This window comes from Acanthochromis polyacanthus, chromosome 3, assembly GCF_021347895.1.
Source record: "Acanthochromis polyacanthus isolate Apoly-LR-REF ecotype Palm Island chromosome 3, KAUST_Apoly_ChrSc, whole genome shotgun sequence".
NCBI classification, from domain to species: Eukaryota; Metazoa; Chordata; class Actinopteri; family Pomacentridae; genus Acanthochromis; species Acanthochromis polyacanthus.
In genome coordinates, this window is record NC_067115.1 from 17,442,626 (window position 1) to 17,458,246 (window position 15,621).

Sequence of the window (15,621 nt, forward strand, 5' to 3'; positions counted from 1 at the left end):
TAACCTTTTCTGCTCGTGCTGTAAAACCTATGTCAAGCAACAGTAAAACAAATAAATAAATAAAAAGTTGAATAATCACTGCGTGCCTTTAAGCCTTTAGTAACCTTTCTCTGCGCTGTGGTCTGCGTGTGTGTGTTTGTGTACATCTTTGTGTGGCTTGTGACCTATTTTCTTGTTCATTTCATTTCAAAGACCCTTATTCAGTAGTCTTCTGAAATTCATTATCTCCGTTATGTCTAACCATTTTCCTGTTTCTACACGGATTAACCAATTTCATGACAGAAGTGAAAACAGTCCAGTCATCTAAATCGTCAAATGGAAATCCAATTAGACAATCAAGTCCAAAACACAACAGAACAGAGCCTAAATTTGAATCTTTGAAGCTTCTCAGTAAATGAAAAATACTCTTAATAGCCTCAAAGGTTTATCACTGACAAAGACTGATAAGGCAGTAAAAAACGCAGATAATGGTTATTGGCCACAACGTTCCTTGACTCCTTATAAACCAAATAGTTGTAGTAATTGTCAGTCATTTGGCTGCATTACTTCTTGCCACTAGGTGGAGGTAGTGCTTATGCAATTCACACAGGAAAAGTGGAAGTGGTGGTAAAAACACATAGCCATGAACAGCCATGTTATGAACTACATGTCTTCTGATAGAGGCATTTTGACGTGATAACAGGGCAATAAATGGCTGATTCCAGTAAGGAAATCTGTAGTTTTACACTCATTAGTCAGGGCAAAGTAAATCCAACTCTGTGCAAGAAAACTAACACTTTGTGTTTGTGCCCACTTTTGTGTAGTCTGAATGACAACAGCAATGCTTTAAATGAGGCTGTATCTTGGTTTGCTTGAAGTTTTCAAACGGTTGCCAAATGCACATTTTATTAAAGTGCTCACATTTCCTCAATGATTTCTTTTAGTCAAATTTTGTAGTTGACTTAAACCCATCATCCCTTCCAGTTAAATTATCTTTCTGACATTTATCTTGTTCATGTACACTGCAGCAGACAATAGACAGTAAAAACCTGATTTCTCACTGTCTTTGTCCACTTTCTTCACAGCTTCACGTACTTACATCACATTGAGAAATACCTAAAAGATGCCCTCGTGTAAACCTCTTATGTAAACGGGACATGGTGTTGAGGCGTGTACAATAATAATGCCAGTGCTCCCACTCACCCTGACCAAATCCATTTCCTCGCTGTTCTCCATGAAGTTCCACACTTTGGGCCTCATTTCCTCCCACATCCCTCCGAGATCCCTCAGCACACCCAGCTCCTGGAAGGTCTTGTTCATCTGGAAAACACACAGTTGCTCAGTTTCATTCAATGCTTAGCACATGATTCTGAGAAGGGAATTTTGGGATATGTGAAGCCGCTTGTACCTCATGGACGATCCTCTGGGTTGCAGGAGTATCTGGGGTGTACAGGATCTTCCCCATGAGAAGAGGTTTCAGAGCTCGCCAAATCATCCTGGAAATAGGGCTGGACTCCAGGCTCCTCATCATGTTGTTACAATAGGGAGCTAGAAAATAAACACAAACATATTTTGAGGATTGAATCTTGTCTGCTTGACTGCATGATCTGGAAAGAATACCGCTGATTAATGCAAACTCAAATGACGTGGTTGTACGTAGGTGGACACTTACTGGAAGAGTTGTCGTAAGCCGAGAGGGGCTCACTGTCACTGTCATTGCCGTGATTGCCGAATAAGGCCTTGTAGTTGTTGTCTTCATACCAGTTCAGAGACTTGATTTTGAGGCCACCTCCCTCTGGATGTCCACAGACGATACGTGACACGGCCTGGTAAATCTGGTTTGGAGACCCTGTGGCATTCGCAGTCAGATACAGGATCTCCTTTCGCATATCCTTCCAACTATTCATATTGGCAAGCTGTAAGGGAGAGGCAGGCACCGAAATGTTAGCATGATAATGACTGATGGGATGCTGGAAGCTAAGGGGATACAAATGCAGTCAGACACAATTTCCACAAAAATAAGTTAAAGATTAGTTAAAATATATAAATAAATTATTTCAGTCTGATAACTATAGATATATATATATCCTTGTTATCAGCTTCCAGCAGCAGAACAAGGCCTCTTCATATTGTACATGAGTTTGGTTAATGTACTTTATGTCATATCTGTCATCACATCTGTGTTCAGACTTTCTCTATACATGTTTCTCACCTCAGGGAACCTTAAATGTCTTGCATTGTAATGTGAGGGCTGAAATGATATGTCCACATCTACATGAAAGGGGGTATCATTCATCACAGCGGAAGCAGCTTCTATGAACCTTGTGTGTGTCTGCAGGTTTGAAGATATTAAAGGTTATCACCTGCGCTATGAGCAGTATTCTAGACATGGAAGTCGAGTGCTGCACTGTGGGGTGGAGACACTTAGCACTTAGTCGTCTGCGTGACTAAGATAAATTTAACTGCTGTTCCCAGTCCTATCATTCACCCTCTGTGTGTGTGTGTGTGTGTGTGTGTGTGTGTGTGTGTGTGTGTGTGTGTGTGTGTGTGTGTGTGTGACAGAAAGGGGGATGGAGGGAAGCTTTGCATTTCTATCTAGAGCAGAGGTCAAATAATATTTAACATGTAATTTGCTCCTTGATTACAATTGTTGGCGGTCCTGTTATAGTTCGGTACTGTTAGAATTGTCAGAAATAAAGGCTAAAAGCCCTATGTTGACTGACCATGTAGCTGTTTTATCAATAAAACACAATAGTTACGTCTCCATTGAGACATTCTACTTCAAAAAGTCTTTTGTTTGAGGATAAATTAACTAAAATAATGTTAGTTTTTCTGCTGTTTGGAGTTTCTTTTTAATGTCTACCCATTTAACCCTAGAACACTAACGTCGGGTGATTTTCACCCACACAATTCTTGTCATGTGATTTTCATTGTGTTGCCATTGTCTGACTTTCATGGGTCCTTGGGTAGCTTCAGGCTGCTCACTGATGTTATTAATTGTATGTTTGTTTCCCTCCTCCCATCTATGTTTTTTTCAAGAGGCATGCGTTCGGGTGATTTTCACCCGACTTTAGTGATAGAGAGTAACATATTTTACGGGTGGAATTTACCCGACGTTAGTGTTTGTGTGTTTAAATCAGGCGCTCTTTGCACTTTTCAAGGGAAACCACATTCAGGCCGGCCACATTCTCTGCCCCATTTCATCCACAGCTGTCATCCTGTCACAGGCTTGGTTACTCTGGCATGCTAACAAGTGAGTGACATGTAGCTAATGTTAATTTATATCTATTTATTTATTTACATTTATATCTCGGGAAGCAGGTGACACAACCACAGTGTACTCAAAGTCTTGGCCATTATTTCACCAAGCAGCTGACCAAGCAATATCACCAGACAAACAGGAATGTGACCACTGATAATTGGTTCACATGTGCCACTGGCGATCGACCTGCTGGAGAACTGTGGCATGACCCTTGTGGGGACGATGAAAGCAAACAAAAGAGAGATCCCACATGTGATGAAAGATAAAGAAAATCGCATACCAGACTCCAGTACTTTTCTTTTCACCAAAGACCTAACTTTGGTGTCCTTCTTCCGTGACGACGCTTCAAAAAAGAAGCTTGTCCTACTCTTGTCATCCATGCACACACAACCAAGTATTGGACCCACTCACAAGCCTGAAGTGATGGAATTTTACAACCAAACGAAGGGAGGTGTTGATACTCTCGACCAGATGTGTGCTCAATACGGCTGTGGAAGAAAAACCAAGAGGTGGCCACTGTGTGTGCTATATGGCATGATGAATGCTGGTGTGATAAACTCATGGATCATTCACAAGGAGAATGCCATGAAGAGAGGTGACACACAAATGAAGAGGAGGCAGTATATGCAGGCTTTGGCAATGGCACTCATCAAGCCATGGGCAGAGCAGAGGCTCCCCACTTCAAGTCTGTCACGTCACCTCAAAATCCTCATCTGCAGCGTGTGCGACATCCCTACACCTGGCACTCCTGCGGGTGAGGTTGGACCAGTGGCAGCAGAAAGCGGAGGTCCCTTAGTGAGGTGTGCTGACTGTCCCACAGGCTCGGACAGCAAGACACGACACAGGTGTCATGTCTGCCGTCGACCAGTGTGTCCTCGCCATTACTACTCTGCCTGTACCAACTGCATGTAAGGCATAAGGTAAGTTAAGAGTTATCCCAGAATTTGCATGTAATCCTTAATTAGTATAATGGCTATGAATAAACATCACTTAATGGTAATTTCTAAGGAAATTCATATAGTCAAAAAAATTTGGTCATTTTTTCACTCTCAAAAAATGCCATTTTTTGTCTCTCTCTCCCACAGTTGTCAATGATGCAAGAAGACTGTGCCTTCACCAGACAAGGCTCACATGTCCTCGAAATGGGTGGACCGAAGAGCAAGTTTCCAGCTCCATTTTTTTTTTTGTTCTGAAATTTATCATTCAGGATTACCTGTTTTTTCAATAATTTTGCTGTCTTTTTAAAGGGTCCGCCATGGTACCTTTTTTTTTTTAATTTATGTGATATTGCATGTTTTGAAATTAAAGAAGAGTACTACAATTTGGCATACAGTGTTGTACTTTTACATAAATTGATGAAAGCTGTATTTTATCCAGGATATTATATCGGGTAAAATATACCCAACGTTAGTGATGGTGTTACTTATTTTAACGTTAGTGTTCTAGGGTTAAGAAGGAACACACCCTGTATTTTCATCTTTTTCATGTGACATTTAAGTTAGAGACAATTGTTAGAGAATGGCACAAACCGTAACATAAAATTCAGTGAATGCGTTCATCACAGCTACAAAACAATATGTTTTTTTGTCATATTCCTCTGGTCTCCGGAGAAAACGGACACATTGTGCCATTGTGTCAACAGTCATATGAACTGTTACATCAGGCTGAAGGAAGTTCATTTTGGTTCATACAGAGGTTACTATCGGTCAAGAAACAAGTCGCCACAAGTTCCCCGTTGGTGTCTCCAAACTGGTCAACTAAACATGCAATTATGTCATCGCCTCGTGACAGGGAACAACTGGGAGAAGAGTTTTCGGTTGTTTAGTGCAAGTAAAACAAAGAAAAGGTGGAACTAGAGGGGAGGGTTCATTTCCTAAATGTGGTGAAGGGGAGGGTACCTGGGCTTAAAATAACCTAAGGTATTAAGTATGAACGGGATGACATTTTCTTGCTCAAACAGAGCGAAAATCTAAAATGGTCAGAGACAAAGGACAAAATAGAGCGACAACAGAAAAAAGAATCTGCACAAAGTTGCAGTGAAGCAGGAGGTGGAAACGAGCACCGAAAGCAGTCAACGGCACAAGAACAAAGACAGGTTACTATCGGTCGTTCTCCTAATAGGCAAACCTCCGCAGGCTTCACGAGTGGAGCGCTATTATACTGACAACTGCTACTGAGACAAACAATGCACGGACACAAACACATGCTGGAGAGATGAAACACAAACACAGAAGATCCCGACATGTAATGCGTGGCTGGTTCAGAATGCTGTAATGTCAGATCAACAGTTGTCCAGTTTAAAGCATCAAACTCTTATGCAGTCCTTATTTTGCCAGTCAAACATAAAATTCATCACTTTTTTCTGACAAAGATAAGGTGAGACTGAACCAACTGTTGTGTCTCAGATCACAGACGCGCTCCCAGAGATCGTGCTGTTCGTGGTTATTTTGCAGCTGAGCCTGCAGCCACATCAGACCGTCACATGCTTTCCTGTTCTTTCATGCACAAAGTACTGGGCGTGATAATTTCTATGTGTGTGTGTTGTGTTGATCTGTGTGCACATGTGGGTCTTTTGTGTCAGTGGTTTTCTTGTGTGACTGTTGGTGTGCTTTTATGCACTAAAAAGGTCTTGCGCTGTGCATGCATGTGTGTTGCGTATGTACTGTGTTAAAGAGTCTTCATCATTTCATCGCCTCAGGCTACAGGAGCTGTGAAAACACAGCAATGACTGACAACAACCTCAACCTCCATTTTTTTCTCTCCTGTTTTGGTGTCAAATGCTCGAACACGCACACAGACAAACTACTGTCTTCTAAAGTATTTTCTGTGTGTGTGTGTGTGTAAGCAACTCTGCTTGCCAAACTTTTGTATGTAGGTCTGTGCTAGGGGGTATTTGCTTGTGTGACTGAGTAAATGTGTCATTTCCCTAGTGGGCTAATGCCCACGTTAACTTGGGTGACTAGGTGAGTAGTCCATGCACGCACGCACGCACGCACGCACGCACGCACGCACGCACGCACGCACGCACGCACGCACGCACGCACGCACGCACGCACGCACGCACACACAGTGGCAGGCAGCAGAAGAGGATCGTCCCAGAGTAACCTCACAGCGAAGCCTGTCTGAGGTTACTAAAGTTCAAATTTCCGCACCAGCTCACAGGTATTTAGATCAGAACAGCTCTGCGGCCAATCATAAATTAATTGTTAACATGAAATAGCAAATTAAAATGCATTACACTTCACCAGGTTGCTGTGTGGATGTTTCAAGACTTTAGAGAAGAAATAGTTTGTAAGGAGGTAACTAGAAACTAGATCTCTGCAACAAAATAGACCTATTTAAAAACGTAACAATACATTGTGATAGAATTCTGACCATGTGAGCTTAAAATTCACAAAACTTAGTCAAACTTCCTCTCAGATTTCTCCAAAATGACAGACCAGTAATCAAGTTTTAGACCTGAGGTTACTGGAGGTTATTCATACGCTCCCTATTGCTTTGCTAAGCAACCACCTAAGCTTTGGCCAAACAATACATAAAATATATCAAGATGTCATTATTGCTTCCAGGAAGTATGTTGATTAAAATCAAATATGAATTACAAGGATGAATTTGCCAGACTTATCAAGACAGGATGTGAATTATCTCTTTTTCCACAGTTACAACCAATCATCATGATGGCTTCAGTAACAGCCTGAGAACAAGCAGGAATCCAGATTATTGGTGAGAAAATCTCTGCACTGCCAGCCTCCAGAGCTAAATGAAATAATCTACTTACAAGATGAGAAAAAGGTTAAGAGGAATACCGTAAGTAATTAGAAAATAATGACAGTAAATTTGGGCATTAATTGAGAAATTCCTAAAGAATATTCTATCATGAGCAACTTATCTTATTCTGATAATGAAGATTGTTTTCCAAGGACTGTTTTCCATGCAGCTGTGAGATGCAGGTTGACCAACATGGTTAATAATCATTTTGGTCTGTTCCTCCACAAAGCCAGGCTCATAACTAATCCCTTCAGAAAATATGTAATTTCCCCATGGCTTCTCACACTGGCTGGTAATGTGGATATGGACTTTTTCTTGACTCCTGAAAAGACATTCTGAAAATGCATTAAGCTTGTAGTTTTGTCTGCCTTCCAACAGTTATAAGCCTTGGATTGAAGCACAGGCTTCAGATGATTACTGGTTAGGAAATAGAGGTTACATGGGTGCATTTCTCCATTCTGCCAGCACATACCTCATCTATCAGCCAGCTAAGCAAACATAATCTGCTTTAAACAGAATAATGCCCAAGAACGATTTCTGTTAAAATCAAACATTTCATTGCAAAAATGCACGATTTTTGTCCAGTACTTTGCCAAAGCTCATACCTGAGATATCAGCAGCCTAAAATAAACACATAAGAATCAACAAGACAAGCATCAGAAAGGAACTAAAAAAATGGCGCAATTCTGGAGGGAGTTGTGCAAGAATGATTTGGGTTAACATACTTCCATTTTTTTGGTCGGTTATATTCTTTACGAGTTCCTGTCTGTTAATCGTTGCACTCTGCCACAGTGCCGAGCAACTGGGTTTGGTGGGAAAGGGATACAAATGGCTGCTGAAGTTTGCAATATTAGCGGATGAGAACAGAAGAACAGACCAGTTCATCAATGTTCTTACAGCTGCTTAGATAGGAAACGCTATCACACACTTTAAAACACACACGCAATCACAAACACACGCACACGCACACGCACACGCGCACACACACACACACACACACACACACACACACACACACACACACACACACACACTTGTACCAACAGTTTGGTCTTTATGTTTTGCCAACTCAGCAGTGCAGGAGCCTGAGAGAAAAGGGGGTTGTGTTGTGTTTGCGCATCACCGACTGCTGCGTCTCCCCTTTCTCACAACATTCCAACAACTCACACTGAAGTTACATTAGCTCAGACAGGCACGTGTGTGTGTGTGAGTGTGTGTGCGCGCATATCATCCTATAGTGTTCATGTTGGTGTATGCACATCTGTGAATACAATGCACCTGGTTTGTGGCTGAGTAAGAGCTTTTGTGTCACCACTTAGAGGAGTATTTTACACAGACTATACATTTTTTTAAGCTTTAGAAAGCCATTTTTTTGTCAGAACATTTAGAATTTGGAGTATAATTTGGTACGTACTGTGTCGCTTTGGGAAAACAAGTTAAAATCTTTCATTTAAGTGGTTCAATGTTTTTTTTTAAAAAAACAGCTTTTCGAAAATATCACCTCAGCGAATGTGATTTCTGTGATTCCAAACTCTAAGCTCTGAATCACTGCATGTACACATATGTGTGTTAATACTGTCAATATGGCCCTGATCTCAGCTGCCCCAGCTAGTACTAGTACTACCTGTAACCCGCATGTACAACAACTGTATTATTACTTCACTGAGACCAGATTCTTGGTAAATATCGATTTTATTCACAAACATGGCAACTGATGACTGAACTTTGGAAACAAATACTTTATAAGTCTTGTTTGTACCTTTTGCAACACATGTGGGTGGTATTTGGTTTATTTACCTCCACGGCCAGTGCTCCCAGGCTCTCCAGAAGACTGTCGGTTGCAGCTGAGACTTCCTGAAGGACTTTGGGGTCTGACTTCACATCTCTCTGTTAAATAGAAAAGGGATTATCATGACTATGCTGCAAAGACTTTCCAGTTTGGGTGCACAAACAAGACATCCTGGAGAGGAATAAAAAAAGATATTTTCACGTTATTTCTGTCCTTCATATCTACATTACTTATTCATTGCAGTATCCATTTTGAAACATCTCCAAAGGTTTAGTTTTCTTTCAGGTGTTTTCCCCTCATGCAAACGTAATGGACAGGAAAAAGCTCATCACACACTCACAGAAAGGCGAGAGTTAAGAAAGCTGTGGTGAAGGAGAGTTAGGAGAGAAAGGAGAACAACAACACTGGGGTCAAAGGTGGAGAAAGAGGGGAGCTGAAAAAGAACAACAGGTCTGTGTGACTTTGATCTCCTATGTTCTTATCAGTCAAACTGTGTATGTGTGTGTGTGTGTGTGTGTGTGTGTGTGTGTGTGTGTGTGTGTGTGTGTGTGTGTGTGTGTGTCTGTGTGTGTGTGTGTGTGTGTGTGCGCGCATGTTCTCATCTGTCACACTAAGTTGTCAGCTGCTGGAATGTCTGACATTTGATAAAGCACAAGTGTCGCTGAAGACAGAACAGCCGTCTAGGAAGAGTGAAAGATCCTGCAGCTTTCTAGTGTGCTCTCTCTCATTTGTTCACCGTTTTGTCTCACTTTCTCTCCCCCCTGATGGTTTCTCTACCTCATTCTGTTAAACACGCAAACACATACGCAGGGGATAAACAGGAGAATGGAGAGTTATGCAAGAGTTCTTGTCCTTGTATTTTGCACAATTTTGCTACTGCTGGACAAATTTCCACTCTTGCATCAACATCTAACACAGTTTGGACACAGACCTTTTAAGGAACAAGTGCTTTTGGAGGGATGAGGTCCACAATCTCAAATCAAATGTTTTCTCAGATATATTTTTGAATCAGTAAAAGCTATATTATATAGCTCTTCTCCCTTCTGGTCATTCTAAAGTTTAGTACTACACAATGTTTTGTTCGACTCTTGCTACCCTTGCCATCGTGACTCACATTTAGGTCACAGGTTTTATGGGAAAGTGAGGGACGTTTGGGAAAATGCAGGCAGAGGAGAGGTAATGTGAAGCAGGGAAGGAAGGAGGGTAAAGAAAACAGGAACACAGAAAACATTCTGCAGTAAGCAAAAAATAATAATAAAAAAATTGGAGGGATCAAAATGGATAAATATTGGGTCTAACTTTGATTGTGACTCCCTACCAGAGCTACAAAAATAGTTGCTCTTGTCACAAGTTGTAAGTTCCACAGCCAGTGCCTCATGCATTGATTGTCACAGTAAAGGATCCAAGTTACTTAAAGCAATTACTGTGTATAGAGCAGCACCCAAATATTTCCTCTTGTAAAGGCAGTAGAGACCATAGTGTTTTCAAATAGGACTCCTGCTGACTGGAACATCATTTGAATTGAGTAGCTAGGTCTGAGTGTGAAACATAAGGTCCGGTGTAAAACTACAACTGGTTCATCAAAGGATAAACTCACTCGAATTGGTTTTAGGAAATCCAAGTTGGACAGAAAGTGGCTCTGGGCCTGGTTCAGCCAATCACTGGAGGATTTGCAGATTATTTCTTGAGTCATTACGGACACGTTGTGGTCAGCGATGTGGACAAACTCCTCCAGTGGCGTGGTGTTGCAGAGGTCTCTGAGGTGGAAGCCAAAACCTTTCGTGAGCACCTAAACAGAGAAAATAAAACAGAGATTCAGACACAGTAAAGAATTATGACAGAAAACAAAGAAGTCAAGCAACACTTGAAGTGGTAGAATTGCTGATTTTTGTATCCCTTTCAGGAACATAAAACCATTTTAACACAGCAGGTACAAAGACACGCATGACTATTTTGACATGATGCTTCAGTTACAGTAGATTTGCCAGTGATACTGCATTATTTTGTGTTGAGAGACCCTGCTTGTGCTTCCACATGGAGCTCCCTATGTGGTCGTTCTTGACGCTTTGGGATCATTACGCATTAGAACAAATACAGATGCATTCCTTCAAGCTGATCACAAGAACAAAACAAAGATGCTCCCAGGAAAAACATCACGTGAAGAAATGTTCTGAATGTCAGTGTCTGGTCATGCCAAGGACATCTTCAGGAAAACGCAGTGGACTCAAAGCCAGGCTATTCCAAGAAACTCATTAGGTAATATATCGTCTTATTTTCCCTTTTTTTATTGATAATCTATGGCAATTAATAAAATATCCTTTCCTCCTTTTTTGAAAAAAGAAAAAGCTTTTTATTATTTCGAAGAGGTCATGCAGCTGTATCCACGAAGGCGGAGTAACAAAATGTCCCTTTCTGGGACATCAGGGCGTTCAAGGACTGGACAGAGGCTCTATTTTTCTCTGACAGAATCAAGATGTCTGTGTTTGTGTGAGAGAGAGCTCACTGATTGTCCTCTGAATGTCCTTGACCATTCTGTGTTATGCCACCATGTCTATCAGACTTTGTACCAGAGAGACACACACACACACACACACACACACACACACACACACACACACACACACACACACACACACACACACACACACACACACACACACACACACACACACACACACACACACACACACACACACACACACACACACGACTGATAATCTTTTCATTGGAAAAACATCAGGGCTTACAGCAGTCAGTTTGGAGGATTGTAAATTATACAAAACACCAGACAGGGAATTGAAAACTTAATTTTCCTTTGAGAAATGTCATAATCTTACGTCAGTCTGTTTGCTCTCACGCTTTGAATTGCAGTGTGATAATTTAAACAGGACACAACAACATTAAGCATCTCTTCATTCTCTCTCCTCTCCTTAAGTAATGCTGTCTGTGACCTTCCAAACCTAATGCATAGCACGCTCTGCGATCAATAACTGTCGGGAGAGAGAGGGATGCGCTGAGCAGAATAAGATGGTGTAACGTGAATTTGTCTCTGAGCTTCTGTCCCTGCACGTGAGCAGAGATGTGGGGAAGGGAGGACAGAAGTGGAGCAGTCATGTGACTTCAGCCCTCCAACCGCAAAGCAGGGATGTTGTGATGGGTTGGGCTGTTTTTGAGACGGACCTGGGTAACCGAATCAAGTCTATATATGTAATATGAGGTAACATGAATAAACGTAATTTGAATGGAAGAGGGGGTGCTGTGTGTGTACGTGTGCTAACATGTGTATGGGTGTTGCTGTGAAATAATTATGTCAGCTAAAAACAGTTTATGCACAGCAAGAGGGGGATGACATTAAAAGCAAGGGGGGGAAATAACAGTAAGGGGATGTAAGATGTTGTGTGAGATACATGATAATGAATAATGAATAAATAATGAATCAAAGTGTCGAATTGCAAGAGAAATTTAAAAATAAATCAATTTACCCATCCAAATGCTCTCAATTACATTAGGATAGTGAGTAAGAAATATAATGAAAAGACAGATGGGAGGGAGCCCACTGCCCAATAGCCTCTACGCCCATCCACCCCCCACCCACACTGATTTTTCTCGGGGGTATTAAGGGCTTAGCTGTGCCACAGCAGAATCCTGTGGCCCAACAGACGCTGCAGAGTCAAGGTCATTGGATTTATGCACAGGCGCGGTGGCCAGGGGAATATGATTATCTCAAACGAGGCCGTACAAATTTTGATACCTGAACTGGTATTGGTACTGAGGCTATTTTACCTTCTCCAGATTGACATCGGCCTCCACTATGTGCTTCAGTGCATGATGAGGAAGTGATGCGTTGTGGTGCAGAAAATGTGAAAGGGTCTCATTGTCTCGCAAAAAGTCCTTCAGCTTGAAACCTAAAAAAAGAAACATAGACACAATAAGTTAGCTAATTTTGAAGTACAAAACCCTTCTTTGATTGAAAAAAAGCACATCTTTATTTAGCAGTTGACATTTATACCAAGAAAACCAGTAGGGCTCCCAGTGTGATATAAAGTAAAATTACATCATACAAACTTCCATTTCATACCATGTTTATGCAAAAGAAGTTCCAAAACATGTCTGGGCACATATTCTGAATTCACAAAATGTACTAACTGATTTTAAACTGCACTAATATATGACACCAGTGGACAGCCAAGTAACTGACTGTGGCCATAAATCCTTGAGTGAATGGCTGTCTTCTCTGCACCCTGAGAGCTTGTTGTACTTTGCTGCATTCCACAGGAGTCAAACCATTTCTGAAACTGGCCAGAGTCAGCGTTGTGGTTACGGGAACACACAAATACGCACATACAGTTCCCTCTTCTTCTCAGCTTTGAGATTTTTTTACAAGTCGAGGTTACAACAGGTCATTCAACTTTGGTCTAAATTCTGCCTCCTCTCTCCTGAAATCTCTTCCCTCAGAAAGTTCCCCTTCTTCACCTTTCACATACTTCTCTCTACCCGGAACCACCTTTTGCCCACTTTCTCTGCATTATTTACTAGTTGTAGCTGAAAGCAAGGAGGAATCAAGCAGAGAGAAGAGGAATCGGTCTTGCAGCTTGGAGACAGCCAGTGTAGCTTCATGTTTTTATGTTATCTTGATTTGATGCATCAGACTTGACTGATTATGCCTCACCCCAAAGATGTTCATGGATTCTTCATCTGCCTTGTTATTAGGATGAAAATATTTACCAAAGATTGAATGATTGCTGGTTCGATTGCACTTATGTATTCTGCTCTGCTCCCCCTTGGTCTGTTCATAACTTGATATATAAGTACACTACTGATTTTTTAAAATTTACATCTTCCTCTTTCAACTCCCTGTCATATGCTGTTCCTTACCCTTCATCTTCAGTAAATAATTTTTTTCTCTCCGTTTTTATAACTTCTACATGAAAACCACAGACACACACACACACACACACACACACACACACACACACACACACACACACACACACACACACACACACACACACACACACAAACACACAGGAAACACTTTGCCTCAACTCAGCTGAACATCCCCTGGGAGGAAGTGAAAGAGAACAGCATGTTTCTGTGTGCGTAGAGGGGGCACATGTGCCTTATCGCTTTCCCTTACTATCTGCACTAGTGTGTATGTTATTAGTTACAGTGTGCATTTCACACACACAGTGTCCATTCCTTCTGTCCATATGGATCTATGCAAATGTGACTGTGCACCTCTGCCTGTGTGTGCATGCATGTAGCCTCAACTCTCAGAGGTTAACAACCTGGGAAGACTAATAAGGCCTAATCAGTGTCCCAGTAGGAAGTCAAAGCTCCCATGGTGCACATCGTACACACAGGCTCTTGAGGACACACAAGAGGATACTACTACCTTGATAAAATGGAAAGTCTAGCAGTAGTTTGTTTAGCCAGCAAAGTTGCTACTGTGTATATGCACATATGATTTCCTTGTTTGTTCTTATCTCTGTGCGCTGTCTTTATTTGAACTGCCTAAGTGGTCTAAATCCTCTGAGTTTTCAGAAACGGAGACGCTTTTGAAGTAACACCACGTAAGAAGCCTTATCTCTGTTTGTTTGTGTGTGTTTTTTTCCAGTGATAGAGCCAGCTTGATATGAGGGCGAGCCCTACTTTAACACTTACAAGTCTTTACATGCTCCTGACACTGCCTGTGCCGTCATCCTGAAATTAAACAATGTTGGTAACACACACACACCCCTTAACGACATGTGTCATCACTGGACAAACTAGTCTACAAACGGGCTGTGGAACATCTCCCTGGAACCACATATTTCCCAAATCTATTGTGAATTGGTTCACAATCACAAACCTTCCTGAATACCAGTTGCACTTCTTGCTAGATCAACTAAAAATGAATAATGCACCAATTCAGATTTGCAGTGAAATCAGCCCACAAAACGGCTCCATGATGGGTGGACTGCTTACCTGTTCTGAGAGGAAATATAACTTGTCGGACTGAGTCTGTTTATGTTTGACTGTGTGAGCTGTTGGTGAGAGCCTGTTTATGTTGCAGACCTCTAATCAGGACATTTTTTAAACAGCAGGATATTCTCATGGTGCTCACTTCCCTAAGAGTTGAAGTCGATGAGTGGGGCTGGTGGTTCAGGCAGATAAGGAGAAATAGTCATTGACATTCCTCCAGTTTGTTGGTGTCTTTGCAAACACATGTATACTGTTCATTTTAAAAGGTCAGACACCAACACACCAAGGCTCTAAATCAAGCTTTTGAAGTCCCATAAAATGTCATGGTGGTGAAAGGTTAAAAATGTTCTCATTTATCATGCAATTCCACTTTAAGTTTTACCAGTGTGAAAAGACAAATGCTTAGACAACACATCCGACTCGAGATCTATTATATACAACAGTTTTAAAATGTTCATATTTCAATTCCTTTGTTTCATCTACGTGCCATGCCATGTTGTCATCAAGTAGCATCTCATATGGTCGAAATCCATACAACGTGAGCAAAGACGTAGTCGCCTATAAGCAAAATCCTTATCTCTCTCGTCAACAGTCCCCCACCTCTATCCGTTTAAATCTCATTTGCTGACCCCGTCAATTGCTGAATTATTAACCAACACGTGAGGGGATCTGCTCACGGCTCTTTGATCCAGGCTGTTATTCTTATAGCATCATGCTGCTGCAGCGGCAGCAGAAGCTCTGTTTGCTTCCTCCTGCATCATATATGACAGTCTCTGAACTGCATCATCGCATCCTCATTTGTGGATTAAATACAGAGGGAAATAAGGGATTGAGCAAACAATTGTGCATTTAGAAATCA

At 41.5% G+C, this 15,621-nt stretch overlaps 1 protein-coding gene across 2 annotated transcripts in view; it reads right to left on the bottom strand.

Annotated features, from left to right (window-relative positions):
• The window catches only part of LOC110961579 (phospholipid-transporting ATPase ABCA1-like), a 40,219-nt gene that overhangs the window by 15,732 nt on the left and 8,866 nt on the right, over positions 1 to 15,621 (bottom strand). For both annotated transcript variants that reach the window (XM_022209257.2, XM_022209255.2), the window contains exons 6-11: positions 12,582 to 12,703; positions 10,396 to 10,587; positions 8,807 to 8,896; positions 1,652 to 1,895; positions 1,388 to 1,527; positions 1,183 to 1,299 (exon numbers count right to left, since the gene is read on the bottom strand). In XM_022209257.2, coding sequence (XP_022064949.1) covers positions 1,183 to 1,299; positions 1,388 to 1,527; positions 1,652 to 1,895; positions 8,807 to 8,896; positions 10,396 to 10,587; positions 12,582 to 12,703 — 905 coding nt within the window. The remainder of the gene's footprint in view (positions 1 to 1,182; positions 1,300 to 1,387; positions 1,528 to 1,651; positions 1,896 to 8,806; positions 8,897 to 10,395; positions 10,588 to 12,581; positions 12,704 to 15,621) is intronic.